At 41.0% G+C, this 23,662-nt stretch overlaps 2 protein-coding genes across 2 annotated transcripts; one reads left to right on the forward strand and one right to left on the reverse strand.

The window, feature by feature from the left end:
* Nucleotides 1–3,988: 3,988 nt before the first annotated feature.
* Nucleotides 3,989–8,701, forward strand: LOC129814115 (dynein light chain Tctex-type 5). The gene is made up of 2 exons (XM_055866922.1): nt 3,989–4,112; nt 4,878–8,701. Exon 2 carries the CDS (start codon nt 4,890–4,892, stop codon nt 5,598–5,600), a length of 711 nt encoding a protein of 236 aa, XP_055722897.1. The 5' UTR covers nt 3,989–4,112; nt 4,878–4,889; the 3' UTR covers nt 5,601–8,701.
* LOC129814114 (serine/threonine-protein kinase PLK3-like) lies at nt 8,549–16,409 on the reverse strand. Its single transcript, XM_055866921.1, has 15 exons — nt 16,126–16,409; nt 15,118–15,225; nt 14,900–15,016; nt 14,672–14,801; nt 14,389–14,476; nt 14,193–14,288; nt 13,716–13,914; nt 13,244–13,370; nt 13,031–13,140; nt 12,386–12,509; nt 12,014–12,097; nt 11,729–11,891; nt 11,451–11,580; nt 11,122–11,232; nt 8,549–10,913 (listed from the first exon to the last, which is right to left on the reverse strand). The coding sequence occupies exons 1-15, from the start codon at nt 16,303–16,305 to the stop codon at nt 10,719–10,721; spliced, it is 1,962 nt and encodes a 653-aa protein (XP_055722896.1). The 5' UTR covers nt 16,306–16,409; the 3' UTR covers nt 8,549–10,718.
* Nucleotides 16,410–23,662: the final 7,253 nt, after the last annotated feature.

Genomic DNA, 23,662 nt, shown 5'->3' on the forward strand with positions numbered 1-23,662 from the left:
AACCCCCAGACTCAAATGTCTGAATGCCTTTTTCCAAATGTTTTACTTCCTGGCGGGGTAGTTTTCATAGCCTTCTGTGGATGCTGTCATACTAGGAAGCCATGCTAATCAGTAGACAGGGATAAATGAGGACAGGGCCGGAAGTAGAATAGTCAAAACAGAGGACTGATAGAATACTCTAGAACAGGTCCAGGATCAATTCGGGGAAAAAGTATAATCAGAGAGAAGTGAAGTTATTGGTAACTCACTCCACTCATGTCACTTCTTATAAGTTGCTCGGAATAAGGCGTCTGCTAAATGAATAAAAAGTAGAAACATTTTAATAAGGAGGGGGAAGGGGAGCTAGGTTTTCCTCTGTTGTTCTGATGAGTAACCTAAGAATGAGTAATCTGAGAAAGAAAAGGCAGAGCACATCCTGCTGTGTTCTTCCAGAGTGACGTTACTCTCCCTGTGTGATTCAGTCCTCGTGGGCCGCTGGAGTAGTTAATAGCACATCTATGACATCAGCCAGTGAATCCCAGGCCGACTCAGAATAAATTGTTTGCATTCACTTGAGTTAAGCAGGGGTCACATATGTCACGTCGAAATAACATTCGGACCAAGGCGCAGCGTGATATGGGTTCCACATCTTTTTATTTGTGAAACGCACAAAACAATTTTAAAAAAGCAAACGATACGTGAAGCTATGGAGTGCTCACAGGCAACTACACATAATTAAGATCCCACAAAACACAGTGGGGAAATTGCTGCCTAAATATGATCCCCAATCAGAGACAACGATAAACAGCTGCCTCTGATTGGGAACCATACCAGGCCATCATAGAAAAAAACAACCTAGATTACCCACCCTAGTCACACCCCGACCTAACCAACATAGAGAATAAAAAGGCTCTCTATGGTCAGGGCGTGACAACATAAGGGGTAATATGGGAGTAACTAGGATGTGGAAAAGTGAATAAAGTTCCACCACCAACAAAAAACACAATTGAATCCCTGCTCAAGAGCATTTAATAAAAACAACAGTCAGTTAGCATTCAACCCAACGCAACATATAGAAATACAAGGGAGGGCACAAATTTTATGTAAAGAACAGTGCATATTCACAAATAAATCAGTTGGCATATAGACCAAATTCGAAACAAAATCCCCACATATCAAAAAACCATGAGACCGTGTGGGTTACAAACATGTCCCACAAACAGCTATGAGGTTATTTGGTTGATTCTTCCTGTCTCTAATAAACATTTACAGTCTATATTTTCTTCCCCTTTTAACCTTTATCTGACCAGGTCGGTCAGTTCTGAACTAGTTGTCAGTTGATTACATCTCTTCTGCAAAGTTATAAATACAGGGTCATATGCAAATACAATCCATTGAACTTACTTCTGCAATATTGCATTTGACATTCAAATGTTCCTCCCTGAATGTACAGCAGAGCAAGCCATGATTATACAAAAGCACATACTCGGACTTCTGTATTGGAATGAAAGAAATACATAACATCAAGCTTTGAAAGAGCTTTGAAACAGATGCTTTGTTCTCCTAAGGGGACTAAGCAAATACTTACCAGAAATAGAATCTCTCCAATAAAGGCTCTCCAAATGGGCTCCCAGGTACCTCACCAAGCAGATTGTAATGATAGGGTACTCCCATATGTACACATGTGAGAGGATGGCAACCTGACCAGAAATAGCACAGATGAATAGCTGCTGAAATCCTTCAGCTTACTGCAGAAGGTCAAAATACAGGATGCAAACATCCAATCACTGTGGGTTGTCAACATACTTTAATGATGCCTATTGTATACTTCAGAGATCATGTAGAAGCCATAATTAAAAGAGATGAAATATGCATCATCTTAACTCAAGATGAGTAATTCAAGGCAACATAATTCTTCAGTTTCATAATGGATAAAAACTGTTGGTAGGTTTGGCTGCTATTACAGTTGTGTTTCATAGCCAGTTAGTGATTTCCTTCACATTTACCTTATATCAAAAGGGTAAGTTGTGCAACATGGAGATACGTTTATTTGTGTCAAGATGCAACAAGGTATGTCAGTATATAGAAACCTCATGTTCATCTTCCACAGTATTTAAAGGTACAATTCTGTGAAAAGGACCTTGTTATTAAAATGCAGAATTCATATCAATTCAAGTTACCTAAGTCTCTGGCAACAGCAATGTGCAGCTATGTTGAGTAACAGACAAAAGGTCATTGATTTTGATTCCCAAATGACCAATGTATGAATGAAAAGGTGGAAAGATCTGATCCATCAGGATTAAATTAAGGTTTCAACCTCATTTCTGAACAAACTAAGGGTCTATTGTTAGTGACACAGGGCTGGCTGGTGATTCTATGTCATTACAGGCTGCTTGTTTACGGTCCTTTGTCAAATGGGCCATTGCAACGTATCAATATGGCTGAAGTGGTCAGAGCCAATACCTCTTATCTTCTAGCCTGGTTAAACCAGACTAGTACTACACATATAAATTTGGATTACAGGCTACTTACATCCCACTCCATCAACTAGATTGCTCTTAAACTGTAACAAACATTTTTTTTTTTAAATGTCCCTCTTTTCATTCTAGGAGAAGCAAACAAAACCCCACCTTAGAAAGTCTTCAATATCTAACTGAAAAGTTTGCGTAACTATAAACATATTTCCCTTCAAAGGAGAAGTCATCGACCTCCCATTTGTTTGTTCAACTCCAGAGTTATTGATCTCTATCAGCTTCCACCAACAGACATGCCCAGGCTTGCCAAGGTTAGAGTTATAGCTCCATAACCACCTTACTGTTAGGATGATAACCTGATATTTTTAAATACGAAAGAGAAAGAGAGAGAGAGAGAAAGAGAGAGAGAGCAGAAACCCTCAATTTCCATCTGAAGATGATACTGTAAGACATAGCAAATCCCTGAATCATCCCGTCATCCCTTCAGGAGTCCTCAGAACTATTCTGTAGTCCTGAAAATAGGAAGGAGGTATATGCCTGGTACAGCACAGTATAGTACCTGCGACTGTGAGAAGATAGCATTGTTAATTAGGAAAATTAATTAGACGGTGCTCTGCTCATTAGTGCCTCTGCCCTTCTACTCTTCCTCTGACGTCAGAATGTTAAACACCCTAGGCACAAACAGATGGATTGCACAATTACTCTCATGCTTTGGGGATATTTTTGGTTAGAGGAAAACATTTTCTCATTTGCACTGTCGCATAATTCTGAATGCCCTGAAATTAAAAGCTAAAGCCACTTTGCAATGAAGCATTTGGAATGGCACATTTAGCTTTCTCTCTCTTCATGGGTGCCAGATGCCTTTTGATGACCACCCGCTAGTGCCCCAGTTCAGATGCTTGGATGTCTTTTAGGACTTGCAATCAAGAGAGAGATACTCCGGAGTTAGCTTGATTCCCAGTCCACATCATACAAACTATCTTCCATTTGTCTCTGTTAATCTGTGTGTATTGCATCGCCATTGTGGCCAACCCAAATGATCTTATATGCATACATGCTTACATCTACATTCTTACATGCACATTTTGTGTTGTGTTTTATGAGTCCAAAGCCATGGTATTATAGGGAAGGACACCTGTCAATCATGCATGGAACTCAGAATCAAATCAGAATCTGCAACACCAATGCCATTGATAATATAGCAATGAAATACCCACATGAAATGACTGATCCTTTTCACTATTGAATTTGTTGACACTGTCATATTCATCCATTCGTATTTCAATTGCTTAATCGAATGATTCCAAAGACAGCAAACACAGACAAGCCCATTGATTCAGAAGGTCACTGTTCAGGTTGAAGAAAACAATTTGCCATGACAACAGCAGAGGACGTGGCAGTAAGCCAGAGACTGCACATCTCTCCCAGGGAATGATTGCTTAGCTCTCAGCCTGTTGTAGTTGCTGACCTGCACTGGCCTTCTAGCCAATAATTTACCCACAGTGGCTTGCTGAGAACCCAAACTAGTAAAACTCCTGTTGGTGGGTTGGCCAGTGTTCGCCTGATAACTTTCCTTAGCATGCAGAGGAGCGAGTGTCTGAGTCACAAAGCTTTTACCGGAGAGTTTATCATCATACAGCACTCCAGTGATTTTAAAAGGTAAGGTTATACTTATATTACTGTTGTTATTGGTTGTGGTCACAGTATTTTGTTATTTTCCGGGGTGTGCTAAAGCTACTGTTTGCAACTGGCTGCATGATTGACTCATTTGAAAAAGGGGAAGTTTGTAGGCAACATAATGGGATTGTATATAGTGTGACACACATGCAACATAACTTGTTTTTTAAGTAAACGTAACTTCCCCATGACATCATACTGAGTGTCAAAATGATTTCCCTTTGGTTTGTTTAAAGAGCACATTTTCTAACCTACTATTGTATGCTTCAGCGCTTGTCCTTTGATGAATAGTTGACCTTAATCTCACATACATAGTTTTAAAGATGTTATTTAAAGTTACTGATAAGCTCAAGTGGAAATGGTAAATTACGGTATTTTAGCCATCATGCTGATAGGAACTCTCATGAGGGTATTAGGGGTGGATGGAATTAGGAAAGGGGTTAAATTTAGGACATACAGTGACGTGAACCAAAATGCTGTGGATTATGCTCATTCAGAAAGAACTGGTGATATGGTGTTCTTTGTGTCTTATTTACATTTAATGTAAAGGCTATTTTTATTCTCCACATGCAGAAAGGGAGATGTTTACTAATATGATAGACAAGACTTAGGGCAGCACTCTGAAAATCCATAGTTCAGGACAGATTGATTCCTCTGGCAAATAATAGTGATGCAAATGAATGTGATTAATTGAATGTACCGGCAAGCAACTGCATCCTTGTACAGTACAGTGCCCTCGACTTTCAGGTTTGGCTCGAAATGACGACCCAGCAGCCCCCTCTCTCCCAGGAGATTCTGGCTCAGTGTAACCAGCAGGCCATGGAACCATGGGGCTCCCGGAAGCTTCGCCAGAGCCGCCAAGGCTCCATCTCCACCCTCCGCAGCTCCCTGTCTAGGGACCAACAGCAGCAGCAGCATCCCCGGTACCCTCTTCTACTCCCGAGGGGCTTCCTCCCTATCGAGTCCTCATCCAGGATCCCCAATATCAGCAACCCAAACTCCCCTTTCATACGCCGGGACTTGGTCGCCCTGACCAAGCGTTTTTCTTTTGGCGGTTGGCTTCAGGGCAGTCGGGCCAGTTTCTCTGGGTTTCCCCTCCATCAGCCTGTCCAGCTAGAGAACACCTATAAGACTGAACCAGAGAAGGGATGTCTTTTTAAAGCCAGTAAGGTCCAGAAGCTTGTGCAAGCCATGCTGGATAGTTATCTGGATGGGGCCAGCTATAACGCAGCCTCAGGCAGCCATCTTAGCCAGATTCTGTCAGACATGGTGAAGAGCAAAGTGAAAGAGATCAGTCCTCCGCGGTACAAGCTGGTGTGTCAGGTGGTGGTGGGGCAGAACAGGAACCAGGGTCTACGAGTGGCCAGTCGCTGTCTTTGGGACTCGCAACATGATGACTTTGCAGTTGCCATGTTCCAAAACCATTCTCTTTTCACGTTGGTCATAGTCCATGGAGTTTATTGTGAGTGAGTCATACGCACTGGCAACAACTATACTGAACAAAAATATAAATGCAACATGTAAAGTGATGGTCCCATGTTTCATGAGCTGAAACAAAAGCTCCCAGAAATATTCCATAGGTACAAAAAGTTTATTTCTCTCACATTTTGTGAGCAAATTTGTTGACATCCTTGTGAGCATTTGCCAAGTTAATCCATCCACCTGATAGGTGTGGTATATCAAGAAGCAGATTAAAAAGCATGATTGTTACACAGGTGAACCTTGTGCTGGGGACAATAAAAGGCCACCAAAGTTTTGTCACGTCTCAAGTTGAGGGAGAGCGCAATTGGCATGCTGACTACAGGAATGTCCACCAGAACTGTTGCCAGATAATTTTATGTTTATTTCATAAGCCTCCAGAAACATTTTAAAGAAACTGTCAGAAATTGTCTCAGGGAAACTCATCTACGTGTTCGGTGTAGTAACCGACTCCAGTGGGCAAATGCTTACCTTCGATGGCCACTGGCATGCTGGGGAAGGGTGCTCTTCACCGATGAATCCTGGTTTCAACTGTACCGGGCAAATGGCAGTGTGTATGGCTTTGTGTGAGCGAGCAGTTTGCAGATGTCAACATTGTGAACAGAGTGTACCATGGTGGCGGTGGGATTATGTTATGGGCAGGCATAAGCTACGGACAACGAACAAAATTGCATTTTATCAATGGCAATTTAAATGCACAGAGATACCATGACAAGATCGAGGCCCATTGTCGTGCCATTCATCTGCGATCACTTCATGATTCAGAATGATAATGCACTGTTCCATGTCGCAAGGATCTATTCACAATTCCTGGAAGCTGAAAATGTCGATTCTTCCACAGCCTCCATAATCACCAAACATGTCACCCATTGAGCATATTTGGGATGCTCTGGATTGACGTGTACAACGTGTTCCAGGTCCCGCCAATATCCAGCAACTTTGCACAGCCATTGAAAAGGAACAGGACACCATTCCACAGGCCACAAGCGGCCTGATCCACTCTATGCGAAGTAGATGTTTTGCGCTGCATGAGACAAATGGTCACACCAGAAACTGACTGGTTTTCTGATCTGCACCCCTACTTTTATTTTATTTTAAAGGTACAATTGAAGTCAGAAGTTTACATACACCTTAGCCAAATACATTTAAACTCCGTTTTTCACAATTCCTGAAATTTGTTCCTAGTAAAAATTCCCTGTCTTAGGTCAGTTAGGATCACCACTTTATTTTAAGAATGTGAAATGTCAGAATAACAAAGAATGATTTATTTCAGCTTTTATTTTTTTCATCACATTCAGAAGTTTACATACACTCAATTAGTATTTGGTAGCATTGCCTTTAAATTGTTTAACTTGGGTCAAACGTTTCAGGCAGCCTTCCACAAGCTTCCCACAATAAGTTGGGTGAATTTTGGCCCATTCCTCCTGACAGAGCTGGTGCAACTGAGTCAGGTTTGTAGGCCTCTTTGCTTGCACACACTTTTTCAGTTCTGCCCACAAATGTTCTATATGATTGAGGTCAGGGCTTTGTGCTGGCTACTCTAATACCTTGACTTTGTTATCCTTAAGCCATTTTGGCACAACTTTGGAAGTATGCTTAGGGTCATTGTCCATTTGGAAGACCCATTTGCTAGCAAGCTTTAACTTCCTGACTGATGTCTTGAGATGTTGCGTCAATATATCCACATAATTTTCCTGCCTCATGCCATCTATTTTGTGAAGTGCACCAGTCCCTCCTGTGGCAAAGCACCCCCACATGATGCTGTCACACCCGTGCTTCACGGTTGGGATGGTGTTCTCCGGCTTGTAAGCCTAATTTTTCCTCCAAACATAACGATTATGGCTAAACAGTTCTATTTCTGTTTCATCAGACCAGAGGACATTTCTCCAAAAAGTACGATCTTTGTCCCGATGTGCAATCTTCTTCCTTGCTGAGCGACCTTTCAGGTCGTCTTACTGTGGATATAGATACTTTTGTACGTGTTTCCTTCAGCATCTTCACAAGGTTTTGCTGTTGTTCTGGAATTGATTTCCACTTTTCGCACCAAAGTACATTCTCTAGGAGACAGAACACGTCTCCTTCCTGAGCGATATGGCTGCGTGGTGCCATGGTGTTTATACTTACTTTTGTTTGTACAGATGAACGTGGTACCTTCAGGTGTTAGGAAATTTCTCCCAAGGATGAACCAGACTTGGCGGTCCACATTTTTTCCCCCTGAGGTTTTGGCTGATTTTTGATTCTCCCATGATGTCAAAGCACTGAGTTTTAAGGTAGGCCTTGAAATACATTCACAGGTACACTGCCAATTGACTCGAAATATGTGAATTAGCCTATCAGAAGCCAAAGCCATGACATTTTCTGGAATTTTCGAAGCTGTTTAAAGGCACAGTCAAATTAGTGTATGTAAACTTCTGACCCACTGGAATTAGGATAGTGAAATAATCAGTCTAAACAATTGTTGGAAAAATTACTTGTGACGCACAAAGTAAATGTCCTAACCGACTTGCCAAACCTATAGTTTGTTTTAATGACTCCGACCTAGGTGTATGTGAACTTCCGACTTCAACTGTGTGACCAGATGCCTATCTGTATTTCCAGTCTTGAGCAAGCCGTAGATTAGGGCCTAACAATTCACAAGACAGATTCTCATTACTCAGTAAAATCTTTGAAATTTGTTACATTTATATTTTTGTTCAGCGTAGATCCAAATTGTTGCAAGTAGCTAGTCCACCTGGATGAACAGTAATAAAGTCCTAGTTCCTAGGGCCAGAATATGTCAACTCTGGTGTATGGCCAAGACTAGTTTGAGAATGAATTTGTATTTCACCAACACCATTGCCAAATGTGCTTTTTGTACAAATGTTAAGCTCATGGGACAAAAAAGCTTAAACTGTTGTATTTTCAGATGGAAATCAGACAATTGTCAGACTTCAAAATGGTCAATGTGATTACCATAAACTTTATTTTCCTCCATTCGCCCAAATACAGTACATAGTGATCATATCACATGTCAAGACCATAGAATTACACATTAATAAATAAAATAAATAGACAACATTTGTCAAAAAAATAAAGGTTCTTCTGAAATAGCAGATGCTTTCACAATGTTGTATTTTTGAAAAGACAATACCCGGAAGTAGTATAATACTTGCACTCAGGGGTCACAGTTTAAGGATACAACTCTTGGCAGAGACGGCCGGCAAGGTAAACCAAAGAGGGATGAGTACAGTATGACCAAACACCATTTTACATATTGATACAGGTTTATCATACAATTTTACCAAAAGCTTATACCAGGTAGTGAGACTAGCGCTTCATTTTAAGTTACCCAATTCCAGGTAAAAAAGTATTTGCCTCCATAGCCCATTTCCATTGACACAACAACCTGACATTCAAAAGGGCTATTATTGCACAATACAGCATTCTCAAAAAGGCACTTTATCCCCTTTGCCAAACAGCAATGCAATTTTGCAAAGCCAATTTCAACTGGAGTGCACACATTCACTCCTGAACAAACAAACTATATATTAGGGCGATTCCATGGCATCATAAGACAAAATATTTTTTATCTCAGATTGTGGCACTTCTCAGAGACCTCATTGGGCAAAAGATGTTTCACATTTGCAACTTCAGAAAATCCTGATGAAAGTTGCCATTTGTAGACTTATACACATGCCTCCTGTAAGACTTTATGATCCGTACATGATAGACATCTTGGTGTCGTTATACTCCTTAGTGTGCACGAGCGTGTCTAGATTTTGAAACATTTTCACATTAAAAATATTAGTGTGAATCTCTCAAAGCACCCTTTATGATTTTGCTACTTTTGATACCATGTTTGGAACAAAATACACCATAGAAGTACATCAAATTTCCAGAGTGTGGTCCAGTAATTCTGAAGTTATCAATTTTATGAGCACCACCAAAACAGTGAATGGTGATTTGTTGAATGTGCAATCCTAAAAAGGAGGGCTGTGGTTGGTATAATGACCTACGTAATTTCCTTAAAAGTACAAGAGCCCACTGGAAGTGTGATTTGTTTGAAGAGTATTTGGTTCCAAACAATGTCTAAAAATAAGCCAAATCAAAACAGGTACTTTGAGATAATGCTAAATGTCAAACATTAAGTTATATATTTTTTCCAAAATCTAGAAATATTACATGTTAGAGCACACTATAAGGAGAATAATGAAACGAAGACATTGTCTGTATCATGTACAGTTCACAGATCATAGGGTCTGATTAGAGGCATGTATAGGTCTAAACAGGCAACTAATTTTGTGAAACTATCCATACAAACTTAAAAACATGTCAAATATACTTCTGCCCAATAAAGTTGCGATGTGAGAATTACCAGATCATGGCAAAAATATTTTGGGGCAATGCTGGTATGAGTTGCACATTAACCAGTTAAGGTTAAAAGAATGACCTTTTGGTATCTATAGCTAAAAACAGAACAAAAACGTAGCAACTTGTGGGAGAATGACTGCCAATCCAAAGAAATAAGAGATTGTGCAAATAGTGTCACTCATTGCCCTCCTTATGCCATCGTGTACCAATTAGTGAAGTTCAATTATCATAAAAAAGGTAAGTGAAGTCAAAGCATGAAAAGCCTTTTCACAGCTTTTCAACCATAATAGGGCTGGTCACTAGGCAGCTTGTGATTCCAGCCTGCCGTTTTCAGAATCAGGTCTGAGCATCTACTCAGAGAACAGGGTCAGGTTGTTTGTGCGCATGAAGTGAGTCAAGCCAGTAGTGTGTTACTGTTGTCAGGCTTCATTCTAAAAGAATAACTGAAAAAGATAGATGTGCACCATAGTCCAAAGAGGCCAGACACTAGCCGAAGATAGGAGACTCCCTGAATTAACAACAGAGCCTCCGAGTTATTTGCTCCCAGTGGAAGCAGAAAGCAGCGGGTTGATTGGCTGAGACTTGTGGACAGAGCCAGGCGTTACGGCACTTGGGTGAAGTTTTCCCTGGTACAGATCCAGGATCAGCTTCCCTTCCCCCAATTCTAACCTTCACCATCATGGGGAATTCAAAACTGACCCTAGATCAGCATTTAGGGGGAAACTTCACCTTACTCTGGAGTTGTGAGGCAGGGGTCCATTATGAATCAGCGTGGTGTTCGAGCAGCTGGACCACGTAACGCATGCGGTGCCGTAGCTCGGCAGAACAGCCCATCTCTGACAGCATGCTCAGGAGGTAGGTGTAGGACACACGCTCTCGGCTGATGTAGGTCAGTAGGTAGGAGCCAGAGGATTTGCACAGGATGATCTTGGTGTGGTCAGTGTAGAAATTCACCTGTGAGAAAAGGATGGTAAATGCACAATAAGACAACGGGAATTTTGTACAATATAATTACAGTGAGTGGTGAATAACAGAGTGTAGCAGTTAAATTGTGCCACGCAAAGCACAGAAGTGTAGCAGTTAAATTGTGCCACGCAAAGCACAGAAGTGTAGCAGTTAAATTGTGCTATGCAAAGCACAGAAGTGTAGCAGTAAGTCTTACCTGCAGGGTACCGTTGTTGAAGAGCATCACCAGAGCATGGTCGGTCTTCACCCACTGTAGAAGGAGCGGTGGCTGGGAGGGAGGCTGGTCTTCACAGTGGAGGTCTCCACCCTGGAAAAGAGAAAACATTACATTAAAATACCACTTAGATCAGCAAACTGCAAGCTGATACTTTGATAAGATACAATGACTGTCCGAGTTTCAAATGGCAACCAACTCACCATGAAATGCACTACTTTTGACCAGGGCTCAAAGTTCTTTGGTCAAAAGTAGAGTACTAATGAAACCGGGTACCATTTGCGAGGCAACTTCCTTGTCCAATGCCTTACCTCCATGAGGTTCTGTTCCATGTAGTTGGCCATAAGCTCCACAATCTGCTTCTGGCTGCAGAGCTGCTCTGGTAAAGCACTGGCCTGGAAGGTGAAGTGTTTGTTGTTGGTCATGCAGTAGTGCACAGTCCTATGGAGAAGACAATGGCGATACATTAGACAAGGGTTTGAAACAATCAAAAGGCTACAAAACAAGCACAATTCGGGTTTGTTCAAAGCATTAAAATAAGGCTAATAACTGCTTGAATATTATTAAATTAATTGAAAAGGGCTCTTACTTGCGCTGATCACACAGACTCAAGTGTGTCCCCTCGTTGAAGAGCACACCAATGTCTTGATTTGAGAGCTGGTAGCCAAAGCCATATTTATTGGAATAATCAACCCATTTTGTGACCCAGATAAAGGATTTGGGTCTGGAGAGACAAGGTGGATTTCTTATAGCTGGAGAGGAAAATAGACTTAATTAGAAAAGGCTAGTTAAGAGAATTTCAGTATAATCAAGCCATTTAAATTCCATTTAAACATACACTGAATACTAGCTTGCAGAGGGGCTGAAAGCTCACCTGCAGGCATGGCAGACAAACAGCTGTTGAGGACATTCATGGCTGACTCAGCGATAGCAGCAGGGGTAACACCGTCTTCACACGCTGGAGAGAGATGGGAGAGGGTGAGGTTTAATTATACACCACCAACAGTCTAACTCAACCACTTATCAGGTCCATGAGCTCAAAAATGAAACGATCATTGCATTCAAGCCACTTAAAAAGATCAATTTGGATACACCAAAAAGACAAGAGAAAGGCTGTTTCACAGTAATTGAACAGTATAGGTATGGAAAAGGCCTTGATCTTAAAATATTCTATATTTAAAGCATTGATCATGTTCATTAAAACTGCTCATTGATTGTAAATCAAACAGCCAGAGTAGCGACTTACGTTCTGTGCTGCTGGCCACCGTGCCTTTAAAGGAGCCTGATACTGCGGACTTCCTGGACTCTTCCTCAGCTGGAGTATCCAGTGGACCAGAGCTGACTTGCTGGCCTACTGTGGGAGTGGGAGGCTGAAAAAGGAAACAGCTTTCTTGAGCATAAGGAAACAGACTGGCTTTCCTTCCTTACAAGAGTTTTAAATCTGACCCAAAAAGCAAAGAATGGCGCATGAATTAAATGCAGTTGTACTGAATCACAGCACCGCTAGGGAAACAGATGTCAGGGGGCTTTGAGAACAAGGATTAGCAGTGTGCATATACTGCTGCACATTAATTCTATTCCACAGGCTTGGTTATTTTTTTTAAAGACGTGGTCAAGCCATCCCCCAGGCTCTCCATATGTTTTCTGGCTAAAATGTGATTCTGCTAACTACAGTAGAAAACTATTCTGAGATATTTACTACTATAGCAACCCCATAAGTCCCTGGCTGAGCTTGATCCTTAGCTAATGCATCTCAGCTAACAAGAGGAAGTGCAAAATGGCTGCATACTTAAAGTAATTAAACATGTCTAGCCTATGCTATAAACTATCTAGCCTACAGAAGAAAAAAAACTTGCTGTACCATGTGTTGTCATGTGAGAATAATACATACCTCATTGGCTCCAACTGTTTTATAGCTTATCTGGCGACTAATGGAGCATTTGACGATGCCAGACACAAGCTTGGAGATGCTCTCCCGCTCTTCACAATGGCTGTTATCCACTATAAAACAAACACATGTTCAATTAAACCCTGATTCTAGGGTTAATCCTGGGGTTAGGCTGCAGCCTTTTGAAGGTCAGTCATGACTTGCCACAATGCTTACCTTTGGATTTTCTCTTGCCAAAAAGACTCTTGGCCATCTTGGTGAAAAACTTCTTGGCAGGGCTGGGCAGGTTGAGCTCTGGCACTGTCACACAGCTGCTGGGAGGCAGCTTGTCTGGGGTGAAAGCCTATAAGAGGGAGAGAAGAGGTTTAGGACAGGGAAAATGCAAGGTCGGCACTTCAAAAATCAAACACTTAGCACAATGAATACTGACATTCTGTCGAGATCTCTTCAGTCAGTGTCCATGTGCTATTATTCAGTGTTGCTCTTTAGAAAGTACACTTTATAGCCAAGGCTGAGGCCTCCAATTGTACCCAAATGTCATCTCAAGATCAAGAAGCATAAACCAATTGGAAAGTCACTCAAAATACAAATCAAGGCAGATTAGACTAAAAATGTAATCCAATGAGTAAAAAGCTATAGGAATTGGTGCTGTAAATTCTAGCCTAATTCCAGGGCATGGGTGACATACTTTTGTGAAGAATTGGTGGTTGAGGATTTGGTCCAGTGTGAGGCGGTCACTGGGGTTCTTCTGCAGAATGCCAGAGATGAGTTTCTGAGCAGCAGGAGACAGGGTTGAGGGCAGGTTGTATTTCACTTCCTTGATACACTTGTACGTCTCCTTTAGATCAAGGGTTTCAAAGGGAGGGTTCCCGCACATCAGCGTGTACCTGGTTAAAGACAAGACTAATCCGTAAGTCTCCCAAATGCCAATTGAGTTCAAGTGTTGACATAGCTTAATTTGAGTAACATTTTACAAGCGTAAACTAGCTTAGCAACGGCCTACCTCATAACGCTAAAACAACTTTTTGCATGTGAAATTCTGTACATCCTTTAAATGTTTAAGCACTAAGTATGCCACTGTAGATCAAAGCCAACATTAAGTATGCACCAAGTCAAATACAACGTAGCTCAGACACCACAAAACCACCATTTTAAGTATACTTACATTACACAACCTAGTGACCAGATGTCAGACTCTGTTCCATGGCCCTGCCTGTTCAACACCTCGGGTGCAAGGTAGTTAGGGGTTCCACATATAGTTCTGAGGAGAAACAGGTTTGCATTAGAGGTGTTCACCTCAGATTGGCTGGGAAGGAAAAAATAATATTCCGGCATAGGACATATTCCATCAGTTGACTTACTTCTTCCTCAACTCAACTGTTTCCAACTTTGCTGCCAGCCCGAAGTCCCCTAACCGCAACTCCATGTTCTCATTCACAAAGAAATTCCCTGCAAGAGCAACATTTGTCAAGTTCATTTTTCCCCCTAGGCCTCCCATGAGGAATAGGCACACACCTGAAATGGTTTGTCATGAAACTACCACCAAATAGGAAATTCTAAATATACCATTGACATTTTCTAATTGGCTGAACTGAATAAGAGATGGTGGTAAAATAATGACATTTGACAAATCACTCTAAATACCTAATTTGAGATCCCTGTGAAGGATGCCCCGATTGTGAAGGTACTTCATCCCAGATATGATCTGCCGGAGGTAATACCGCACTTCTGGGTCTGTCAGTGTGTGTCTTGCTTTCCAAATGTGTGCCAGGGACTGCGAAGACAAGGTGAGAATTCTGTCAGTACCCAGTGAGCACCCTTCAGAATTCCTGCACAAGCTGTACCATAACAGAAAGCAGCAGCACCACTCACCTTTCTACTGCAGAGTTCAAGGAAAATATAGATGTTGTCTTGGTCTTCAAAATGATGGGAGAACTTGACCACATGCTTGTGATGAAGGGTTTTGTGAAGCTCGATTTCATTTGTTATCTGACAGAAAAATTATGAAACTGTTAACCATTAAGTAGGAATAGAGACCACTCTTTGGAAAAAAAGTTAATCTGTACATCTACATTCAAATGTTTCCTTACCTTATCTCTCTGATGAGGTTTTGACACCCTGCTCTGTGGTATCACCTTTACAGCATACATTTTCTTGTTAGAAAGGTCTGTCATTTCATAGCATCGTGCAAAGCCCCCCTTAGAAGAAAAACCATAGACACGACAAATCAGCATCAGCATTTAATTTCTAGCCATAAAATAACATTAATGGGGTTTTCACAATGATGTTGGTTTTGCTGCCTTTCAACACTAGGCTGCCTGTTTGTATTGCCTATCCAATGACGTATGTTCCAAACATATACCTCGTACAGAATTGTGACGCTTTCCTTTCATCAGATACATTCGATTTTTTATTAGTACCTGTGTTAAACACATGATTTAATTTATAATTAAATGAAATTACTATATTTAGGGTAATGCCACATCACACAAGCATTAACAATGATTTGTTTCTCACATGCAGCAGCACAGACATGTTTAGACAGTGACACCACGCTTGTGTTGATACATTAAGAATATATACACATTCTATCAACAAATGACTGACCAGTAACAAGTAGGGCGATAGAATGTATTATTACACTGGCAAAATAATGTAGTCTATCCTCATGACGGGTGGTATTTGAACGGTGGCTGGTTTTACGATTAGCCAATGTGCCAATTTCCACCACCTCAGTCGCAAGAGATAATACATTAACATCGATATTTTGGCTAGTAGACTAGATTAATGCACATGAGGGGCGCATCTCGCTAGACTCGTCGTGAGAGAGAAAGACTAGGAGGCTAGGATAAAGTTGGTCATATCCAACACCGCACGAGGTAATTATCCCGCAACATTCACATGTGACTAACGTGTAGTTTTTGTAGAACATGCGACCTAACTGAACAAATCACGTCAATGAATGAAAACTGACAATGCCGCGTCTGTTACAATCTCTTTTTCTTTAGACTACTACCATCGGACCACATCGTCACCAGAATTGTGCAGAAATAATTGAATTCGGTGAGATACATAATCCATAGAGCAAATTGATATACCTTTCCCAGAAGTTTTCCTTTACTGTAAGATTTTCCTGTCTTGGAATCTGTCACCACCTGGGCGAGTTCTTGTTTGATTTGTTCGGATTTAGTCCTGTTCGGTTTAGTAGGAGGAATAACTTCACGTTCTGGACAAGGTTTGAATAGATTCGGATTCATCGTGAGACATGGGGTATCCATTCTTCCAAAATAAATATTTTCCAACAAGCCTCGGATTCAACAATTGAGCCTTTCAGCGGAGTCGTGTCCTCAAATCCAATTCGTATCCATCTGACATGACCGCGCAGAAAATTCTTCAACTATATAAACTATCCCTGACGTCACGGAGGGCGGGTGAATAGGTGGTGCATTACTGAAATGAACCAATCCTATTTGCTCGAAATACTTTTCAATCAAAGATGATTTGAATGATTAATGTGCTTAAATTTTGCTTTTCATATGTGCGTGAAATACTGAATGAATGAACATTGCATCCAGTCACGTGACTGTATTGATTCAACTGCTGTTGAATGAGGGGATTTTGTTTTAGGCATGGAGGTTTTGAACCACTCTTTAAATATTTAAAAAATTGTATTATCAGAGAAACACATAACTCTATCAAAGCACATTACACTTATGCTCTATCAACATGATATTCTATATACCAAGATGAAATAAATATGTATTCATTTATTGTCTTATTAGTAGGATTTTGTCTTAGAAATTGTAATATGTAACCTGTATTTTGGAAATTAAATTACTGTAATAAATGTTTCTTTAAGAAAACTGAAGACAACAATCAATAAACAGCATTTTATCATATTGACTTTAGTGCCATTATCACGAGGCTGAACATGAGGCTGCCAACTCATTTCACGTCTGACAGTGAAAGGAAGTGGTTCGAGATGCCACCTGGTGGAGTAAACATTGAATGGTTTCAGCATGAACTACAAGTGAAAACTGTATCCATCTGACATGCGCAGCTGCGGTTTCCTTCATATAAAGCCATTTTCTTTCAGTAGGGGTAGGGATTAGGGAATCATCTCATCAATGCCTGTTCAACAAATAGCCATTGGCAAATAATCAGTGGCTGGGCGACTACAGTATTTGGAAACACCTAGGATAATCCGTAGAAAGAGGAGGAAGGGAAGCGCTACTAAGGTACACAATAGTACATTTTGGTAGATAGAAGGTGCTCTTTGGCAAAGGGGGTAAATTGGTCATCAAAAAGAAAGGAGGACCAAGGCACTCTTCATATAATTAATTAAAATGCCTTTATTAGTATGGCATGTTCAATAGAAAGAAAGTTTTTACCGACGCGTTTCGGCTGCATGGCCTTCGTCAGGGAGTACAAAAAAAAGAAGAATACAATGTCCTCTTTTTAACGGTTTTTAGCCCTAATTGGAAGAGGGAGTGGTTACAAAATTGATTAGACACACCTAGTAAGCAATACTATACACATTAAAAGGTGAAATACTGTAGCTATGTTATCATAAAAATACAACTCCAAGCTAGAAGTATCAGAACACTTAGAAAGGTAGTTCTAACCTTAAATATGACTGGGAGAAGTGTCAAGAATAAGAAAGCAATATATTCCATAGTACACTAGAACACAGCAAAACATGAACAACAACAGTCTAAACATATCTGAGGGCAATTGAGCAAAATGTCCACTAGATGACAGCAAATGGACCTATCACGACCCGACAGGAAGGGTGAGAAATCCATATTTTTATTTAAACCAGGGTATTTAGTGGCCTGTAGTTTGTAAATCCAAAAGCTTTCCCTTTGGTTTAACTGTTTAAAACTGTCCCCTTTTCTAATAGAGGTCGGAATATGATCAATACCCACAGCTTGTAGGGAGGCAGGGTTGCCATGGTGTAAGGACTTGTAGTGCCTTGCCATGGGGTAGTCTTCATTGCCTAACCGTATGGCATACTTGTGTTCTGCTAAGCGGTCTTGAAGGTGTCTCTTTGTCCGTCCAATGTAGAACACCTTGCAGTCCGTCCAATGTAGAACACCTTGCACTGTGGACATTCCACTCTATAGATGACATGAGTGGTTTTGCAGTTAATGAAATGCTTGACGTAATACTCAATTATGGAAGCTGTTTCAACAAAATACTGCTTCTGTACAATATTTCTGCAATGGTTGCAATGGTTACATTTAAAAGAGCCCTTGGGTTTGTGGTCAAGCCAAGTTTTTTTGAGAGTCACCCGGAAGATAACTGTGGACTAATTTGTCATTTAGGGTAGGACATCTCTTAAAGCTTACAACTGGTGGCTCAGGAAAGACTTGGTGTAGTAGTGTATCACTTTGGATGATTCCCCAATTATTTTTAATGATTCTTTAAATGTTCTCTGCTTCAGTGCTGTATTTTGTAACAAAATACACTCTCTCTGATGTATCACAAGGCACTCCCCTTCGCAACAAGTTTTCTCTGTCAAGTAATCGGCATAGCGTCGTCCGGGTGAGGGGTTTTGGCCGGTAGGGATATTCTTGTCTCAGTATGTATAAAATGTAATAAAATGTATGCACTCTACTGTAAGTCGCTCTGGATAAGAGCGTCTGCTAAATGACAAAAAGATTTTTAAAGAAAGATTTAAGATTTAATCCAGCCCTTATACCTGCATCTTTCAGGACCTGAACGCTGTAGCCCCGGTTCAAGAAGCGATTCTCCAATTTAGCAGATTTGACACTGTAGTCTGTTTCCTGATCGCAAATTCTGCGGACTCTTTGGAATTGTCCATATGGAATATTCTCTTTTAGCCTTTTGGGGTGAAAGCTGTCTGCCCTCAGAATGGTTTTCCCATCTGTAGCCTTCCTAAAGATTGATGTGTGCAAACAACCTTTGTCATTTTTACTAATGTCGAGGTCCAAAAAATGAATGTTATCCTTGCTGTACTCCATAGTTAGTTTGATGTTAGGATTAATGTTGTTAAGGTATTGGTGGAAGGAAATAAGTTCATCTTCTGAGCCGGACCAAAACAGGCAAACATAATCATTATAGCGTCCCCACCATATAATCCGGTCAAAGAAATGGTTATTAGAAGGATCCAAAATGAAGTCATTTACCCAAGTTCAAACCAGCATAGGAAGGGCTGTAGCAAGCTCCCATGGCACATCCTGACCTGTTTAAAAATACGGTCCTGAAAGATAAAGATGTTATGATTAAGAGTGCATTCAGTCAGTGAGACAATGAATTCTGTAGGAGGCATCTCAGTTTCAGGTCGGGTACTCAAGAAATGGTGCATAGCTGCCAAACCTTGTTCATGTTCAATGGTGGTGTATAGAGACTCCACATCCATGGTGACTAAAAAGGAAGCTGTACCTATATTGTTCAATTCCTTCATTTTGTTCAACACATCTGCGGTATCTTGAAGATAGGCTGGGAGTGATGTCAGAAAAGGCTTAATAAAGTAATCAATGTACTTAGAGATGGGTTCTGTCAGACTTTCATTACCACTAATGACTGGTCTGCCTGGGGGATTTACAAGATTTTTGTGGACTTTTGGAAGAAAATAAAAAGAAGCCATACGCGGACTGCCATTGAAAATAAATTTGAACTCATTGTTAGAAATGTAGCCATTCTCCTTAGGTTCTGTGAGGATCCCTTTCAATTCAGTTTTTAGGTCCTCTGTAGGGTTGAAGGTAAGAGATTGGTAGAATTCATCATTGTCTAATTGACGTTAGGCTTCTGTCACATATTTGTCTTTACTCCACACTACTGTAGCACCACCTTTGTCTGCTTTTCTAACCACAATCAGTTCATTTTTGGACAATGATTCAACTGCATCCCTCTCTATCTTAGAAAGATTACATCGTGTTTGGTTGGAGTCAATTCTACCCTTAAACAGATTCTCCACATCAAAATTCACTTTCTTGGCAAATGTATTTAGTGGCATTCTGGACAATGGGACAAAAAGTGGACTTGGGCTTAAAATGTGTTTTTGAGGGAACAGAAACTGCCTGACCTGAGACACTGGTGTGTGTAGTTGGAGAGATGTTTTGTTTGCAGCAGGCCTTCAGATGTAGATTCCTGGAGAAACGAAATAGGTCAATCTTTGTATTGAATTCATTAGTTGAATATGTGGGGGCAAAGGACAGTCCTTTAGACAAGACCTTTATGCAATCATCAGAAAGGGGTTCTCCAGAAATGTTGATCACAGCCTTGTTCTGGTCCTGCTCTGTGTGGTTGGATAGTTTTGATTTCTTCCTCCCCCTCCGTGTTGGCCTCTTCCGCGTCCTCTCCCTCTCTTGTTGAGGAACCTGCGTGACTCCTTTTCCTGATCTAAAAAAATCTTGGGAGGAGCTGGCGTCTGGGGTGATCCTCATCGTCACTGCTTGTAAAGTTGAAAGAAATAGATCTAGGCTTCCTTCTCTGCAGATGTGATTCTGAATTCTTGCGTGTTGGTTTTCTCCAGGCAAAGACCTTGCCATCTCTATAGTCTACTTCATCTCATCTAAATTTTCTTAGCTTGTCTTGCTTCAATGTCAGAGTGAATGTGTCTACTTTCTCTTTCAAGATCTCATCACATTGTGCTTTGTTAGAATTGTCACTGTGTTCTGTGATTTTCCTTTTTACTTCTTCAATTTCTGTTTGGACTAGTTGTCTGTCCTTTTTAGAATCTTCTATTAGAAGTAGCATTAGGTCAAAAGAACACTTGTTGAGAATAGCCTCCCATTTATCTCTAAATTCAGTTTTACCTTGTGCTCCATTAGCTGGAAACGTCATAATACGGAGTCCTCTGGGGATTAGGCCTTTCCTCCAATAGTCAGACAAGGTGATAGAATTGAGGTCAAGTTTGGTATCTTTCTCCATAAGGTGTTGCAAGTCTCTGTAAGCCTTGTTTAAGTCCATTCCAGTATTCTCTGTGGCTGTCATCTCATCTAGCAATGAGGTAGTGGTAATAATCCTTTGGCCCTCTTCATGTACTCCCTGACAAAGGCCATGCAGCCGAAACGCGTCGGTTTAAAAAAAACTTTGTTTCTATTGAACATGCCATACTAATAAAGGCATTTTAATTCATTATATGAAGAGTGCCTTGGTCCTCCTTTCTTTTTGATGACCTAGGATAATCCTTTCTCAGTTTGACATGAGAATCTGTGTTCAAAACAGAATGTTTGGCAACTGGAAAGCTGATCCCTTGTTTTAGGGATAAAATACATTTTGATTCATAAAATGTTGCTCTTTTTAATAATGATCCAGCTAATAATTGGCCCCTCAGTAAACCCCCCTGTAATTTGAACAGCAGCAATCCCCTTTTCATGTAAATGTCTCTGGGGTTTGTATCTTGATCACTTAGCTTGCATTACAGAACCAGACCATGGAAGGCTACTAAAAACAATTCTTAAATGATAAATAATGGTTAAATTAAATATATAACTAGGCAAGTCAGTTATGAACAAATTCTTATTTACAATGATAACCCACTGTTCCCCGGTAGGCCAACTGCCTTGTTCAGAGGCAAAACGACAGATTTTTACCTTGTCAGCTCAGGGATTTGATCCAGCAACCTTTCGGTTACTAGTCCAATGCTCTAACCACTAGGCTACCTGCTACCCCAACCAGGGATCATTCGTGTCTAAGGCGAACGTGATAACCACTACACAACGGAAACACGTTAGAGTGGATAACTTTGACATTTTATTCTGAAATGTATATGTACATGAGTGCAACAATTTTACAAATATACTTTGATCTACCTAATAAAGTTACTTTTAACAGTTGTTACTTTTTGGAATGATTTGAACAGGAAGGAATATCTCTGCAAACTTTCATTTTCAGTCAGTTCAAGGACTTTTAAGAGGGCAATGGAATGCAAAGTCATCAATGTACGAAAATAAAAAACTAAGGAAGGACTGGAAGGTTTTTAGGGTGTGGATCAGGTTCAAAACATGTCCATGTTGCCCATGTCTCCATCTCCTTTGGCTTTCTTGTCTTGGGATTCAGACCAGGCCTTGTTGATGCTGTGCTTCATCTCATCAAAATTGTTGATAGTCATTTGATGGTTTTTCCCATCCAAATATATTACAAGTAAAACTAAATACTTGTAATAAGAAACAATGAAGACACATTATACAAATTTAAACTTGGGCAGTGTTGATGAAGAGATGAAAGGGGATTGAAACATTTATCATTGTAACACGACAAAAGCATAGCCCTATCTCTCTGTAAAGTGACCTTCACATTTTCTGGTGCAATGTTGTGTACTCGATTGATGCTGATGTACATTTAGATTTTATATCTGCATTTACAAAACGCAGCAAGATGTTTCTTATGCTCTTTATATTTTTTCCTGCGTGGAAAAACTAAGAATTCTGCGTTAGGGCGACCCCTAAGTTCAACTTGCTAGTTATCTAAGTAAGTAGCTAAATTAATATTGTGTTCGAGAAGTCAAAGCCCTTTGGATGAGTTATCTGGACAGACGCCACTGCAGCTTGATTTCCTTCCGTTTTTTTCTCCTCTCCATTCTGGTCCATCTGCTCCTCCCTATCTTCTCTGAGCAGGCAGGCCCAGTTGCCCTAGCAACTCCAGACTCCACACATGTAACAGTTTAGTGTGAATCCCTTTTAACTGCACCCAACAAAGGATTTAATGTTCTCCAGCACAGAACCCCAACACAGAAGACCAGGACAGGTAAGTATGCTCAAGGTAAGTTTTAGTTTCAATTCATGGGTTAAAATGGATTGGACCCGTCTCCCCACCTCCCACACCAGACTGTACGATTTCCAAGACTGTGTCCACAAATAGACCCTCCCCCTTACTCCCTCAGGTAAATATCAAGCATGCAAAAGTGACACATTGCGAAATACTCTGATATGGCACTGCAAACAATATGGTGAAAGGCACTATAATCTCACTCTGGTGCGGCACACAATGTGACCCACCCGTGGCCCTGCTCTACTCTGCCAACCCCTCAAATTACTTTCTACTGCTTTGGGATGAAATAGGGAGGGGGAAAGACAGAGGGTGGCAGAACCAGATCCTCACAAAAATTGAAATATAAACATCTCTGTCTGGTGATACCCAGATCTGCACAACTCCCTGTCCTGGAGCGCGCATGGTCTGAGTCTCTGGCTTGGCTATATCACCGATGGCCCCATCTCCGATGCTGAGGGAGACAGACGGCAGGGAAACCTGCCGACAATAGTGGCTTCCAGTAGTGTGGCAAAATGGCCCAGAGAGAAAGAGTAGTGTAAGGTGTACACAGGAAGAATCACATCCCTTAGTTGGCTGAGCTAAAGCTCCTAGATGTGCGTTGTACCAATGCCTCTCTCGGTCCTCTGCTCCCCACAGCCCCAGTTCGTCGTCAGCACAGCCGCCCACTTCCTCACTTGAATTCACCACTAAGACTCTTCGTCCTGCAGACACTGGTCCAGTGTGCTCACAGCAAACACCTAAGACATGGACACTTGCATAAGGGCCCAATCCCCCCAGAGACATTCTCCACTCAACTCCAAGCATCGAACACCACAAAACACAGGGCTTTAAAGGAAATGACAGCCAATCCCCAGCTACCTGTCGGATTAGCTAACTCCCTGCAGGTGCGTCTGA

Source organism: Salvelinus fontinalis, chromosome 17, assembly GCF_029448725.1.
Source record: "Salvelinus fontinalis isolate EN_2023a chromosome 17, ASM2944872v1, whole genome shotgun sequence".
Lineage (NCBI taxonomy): Eukaryota > Metazoa > Chordata > Actinopteri > Salmoniformes > Salmonidae > Salvelinus > Salvelinus fontinalis.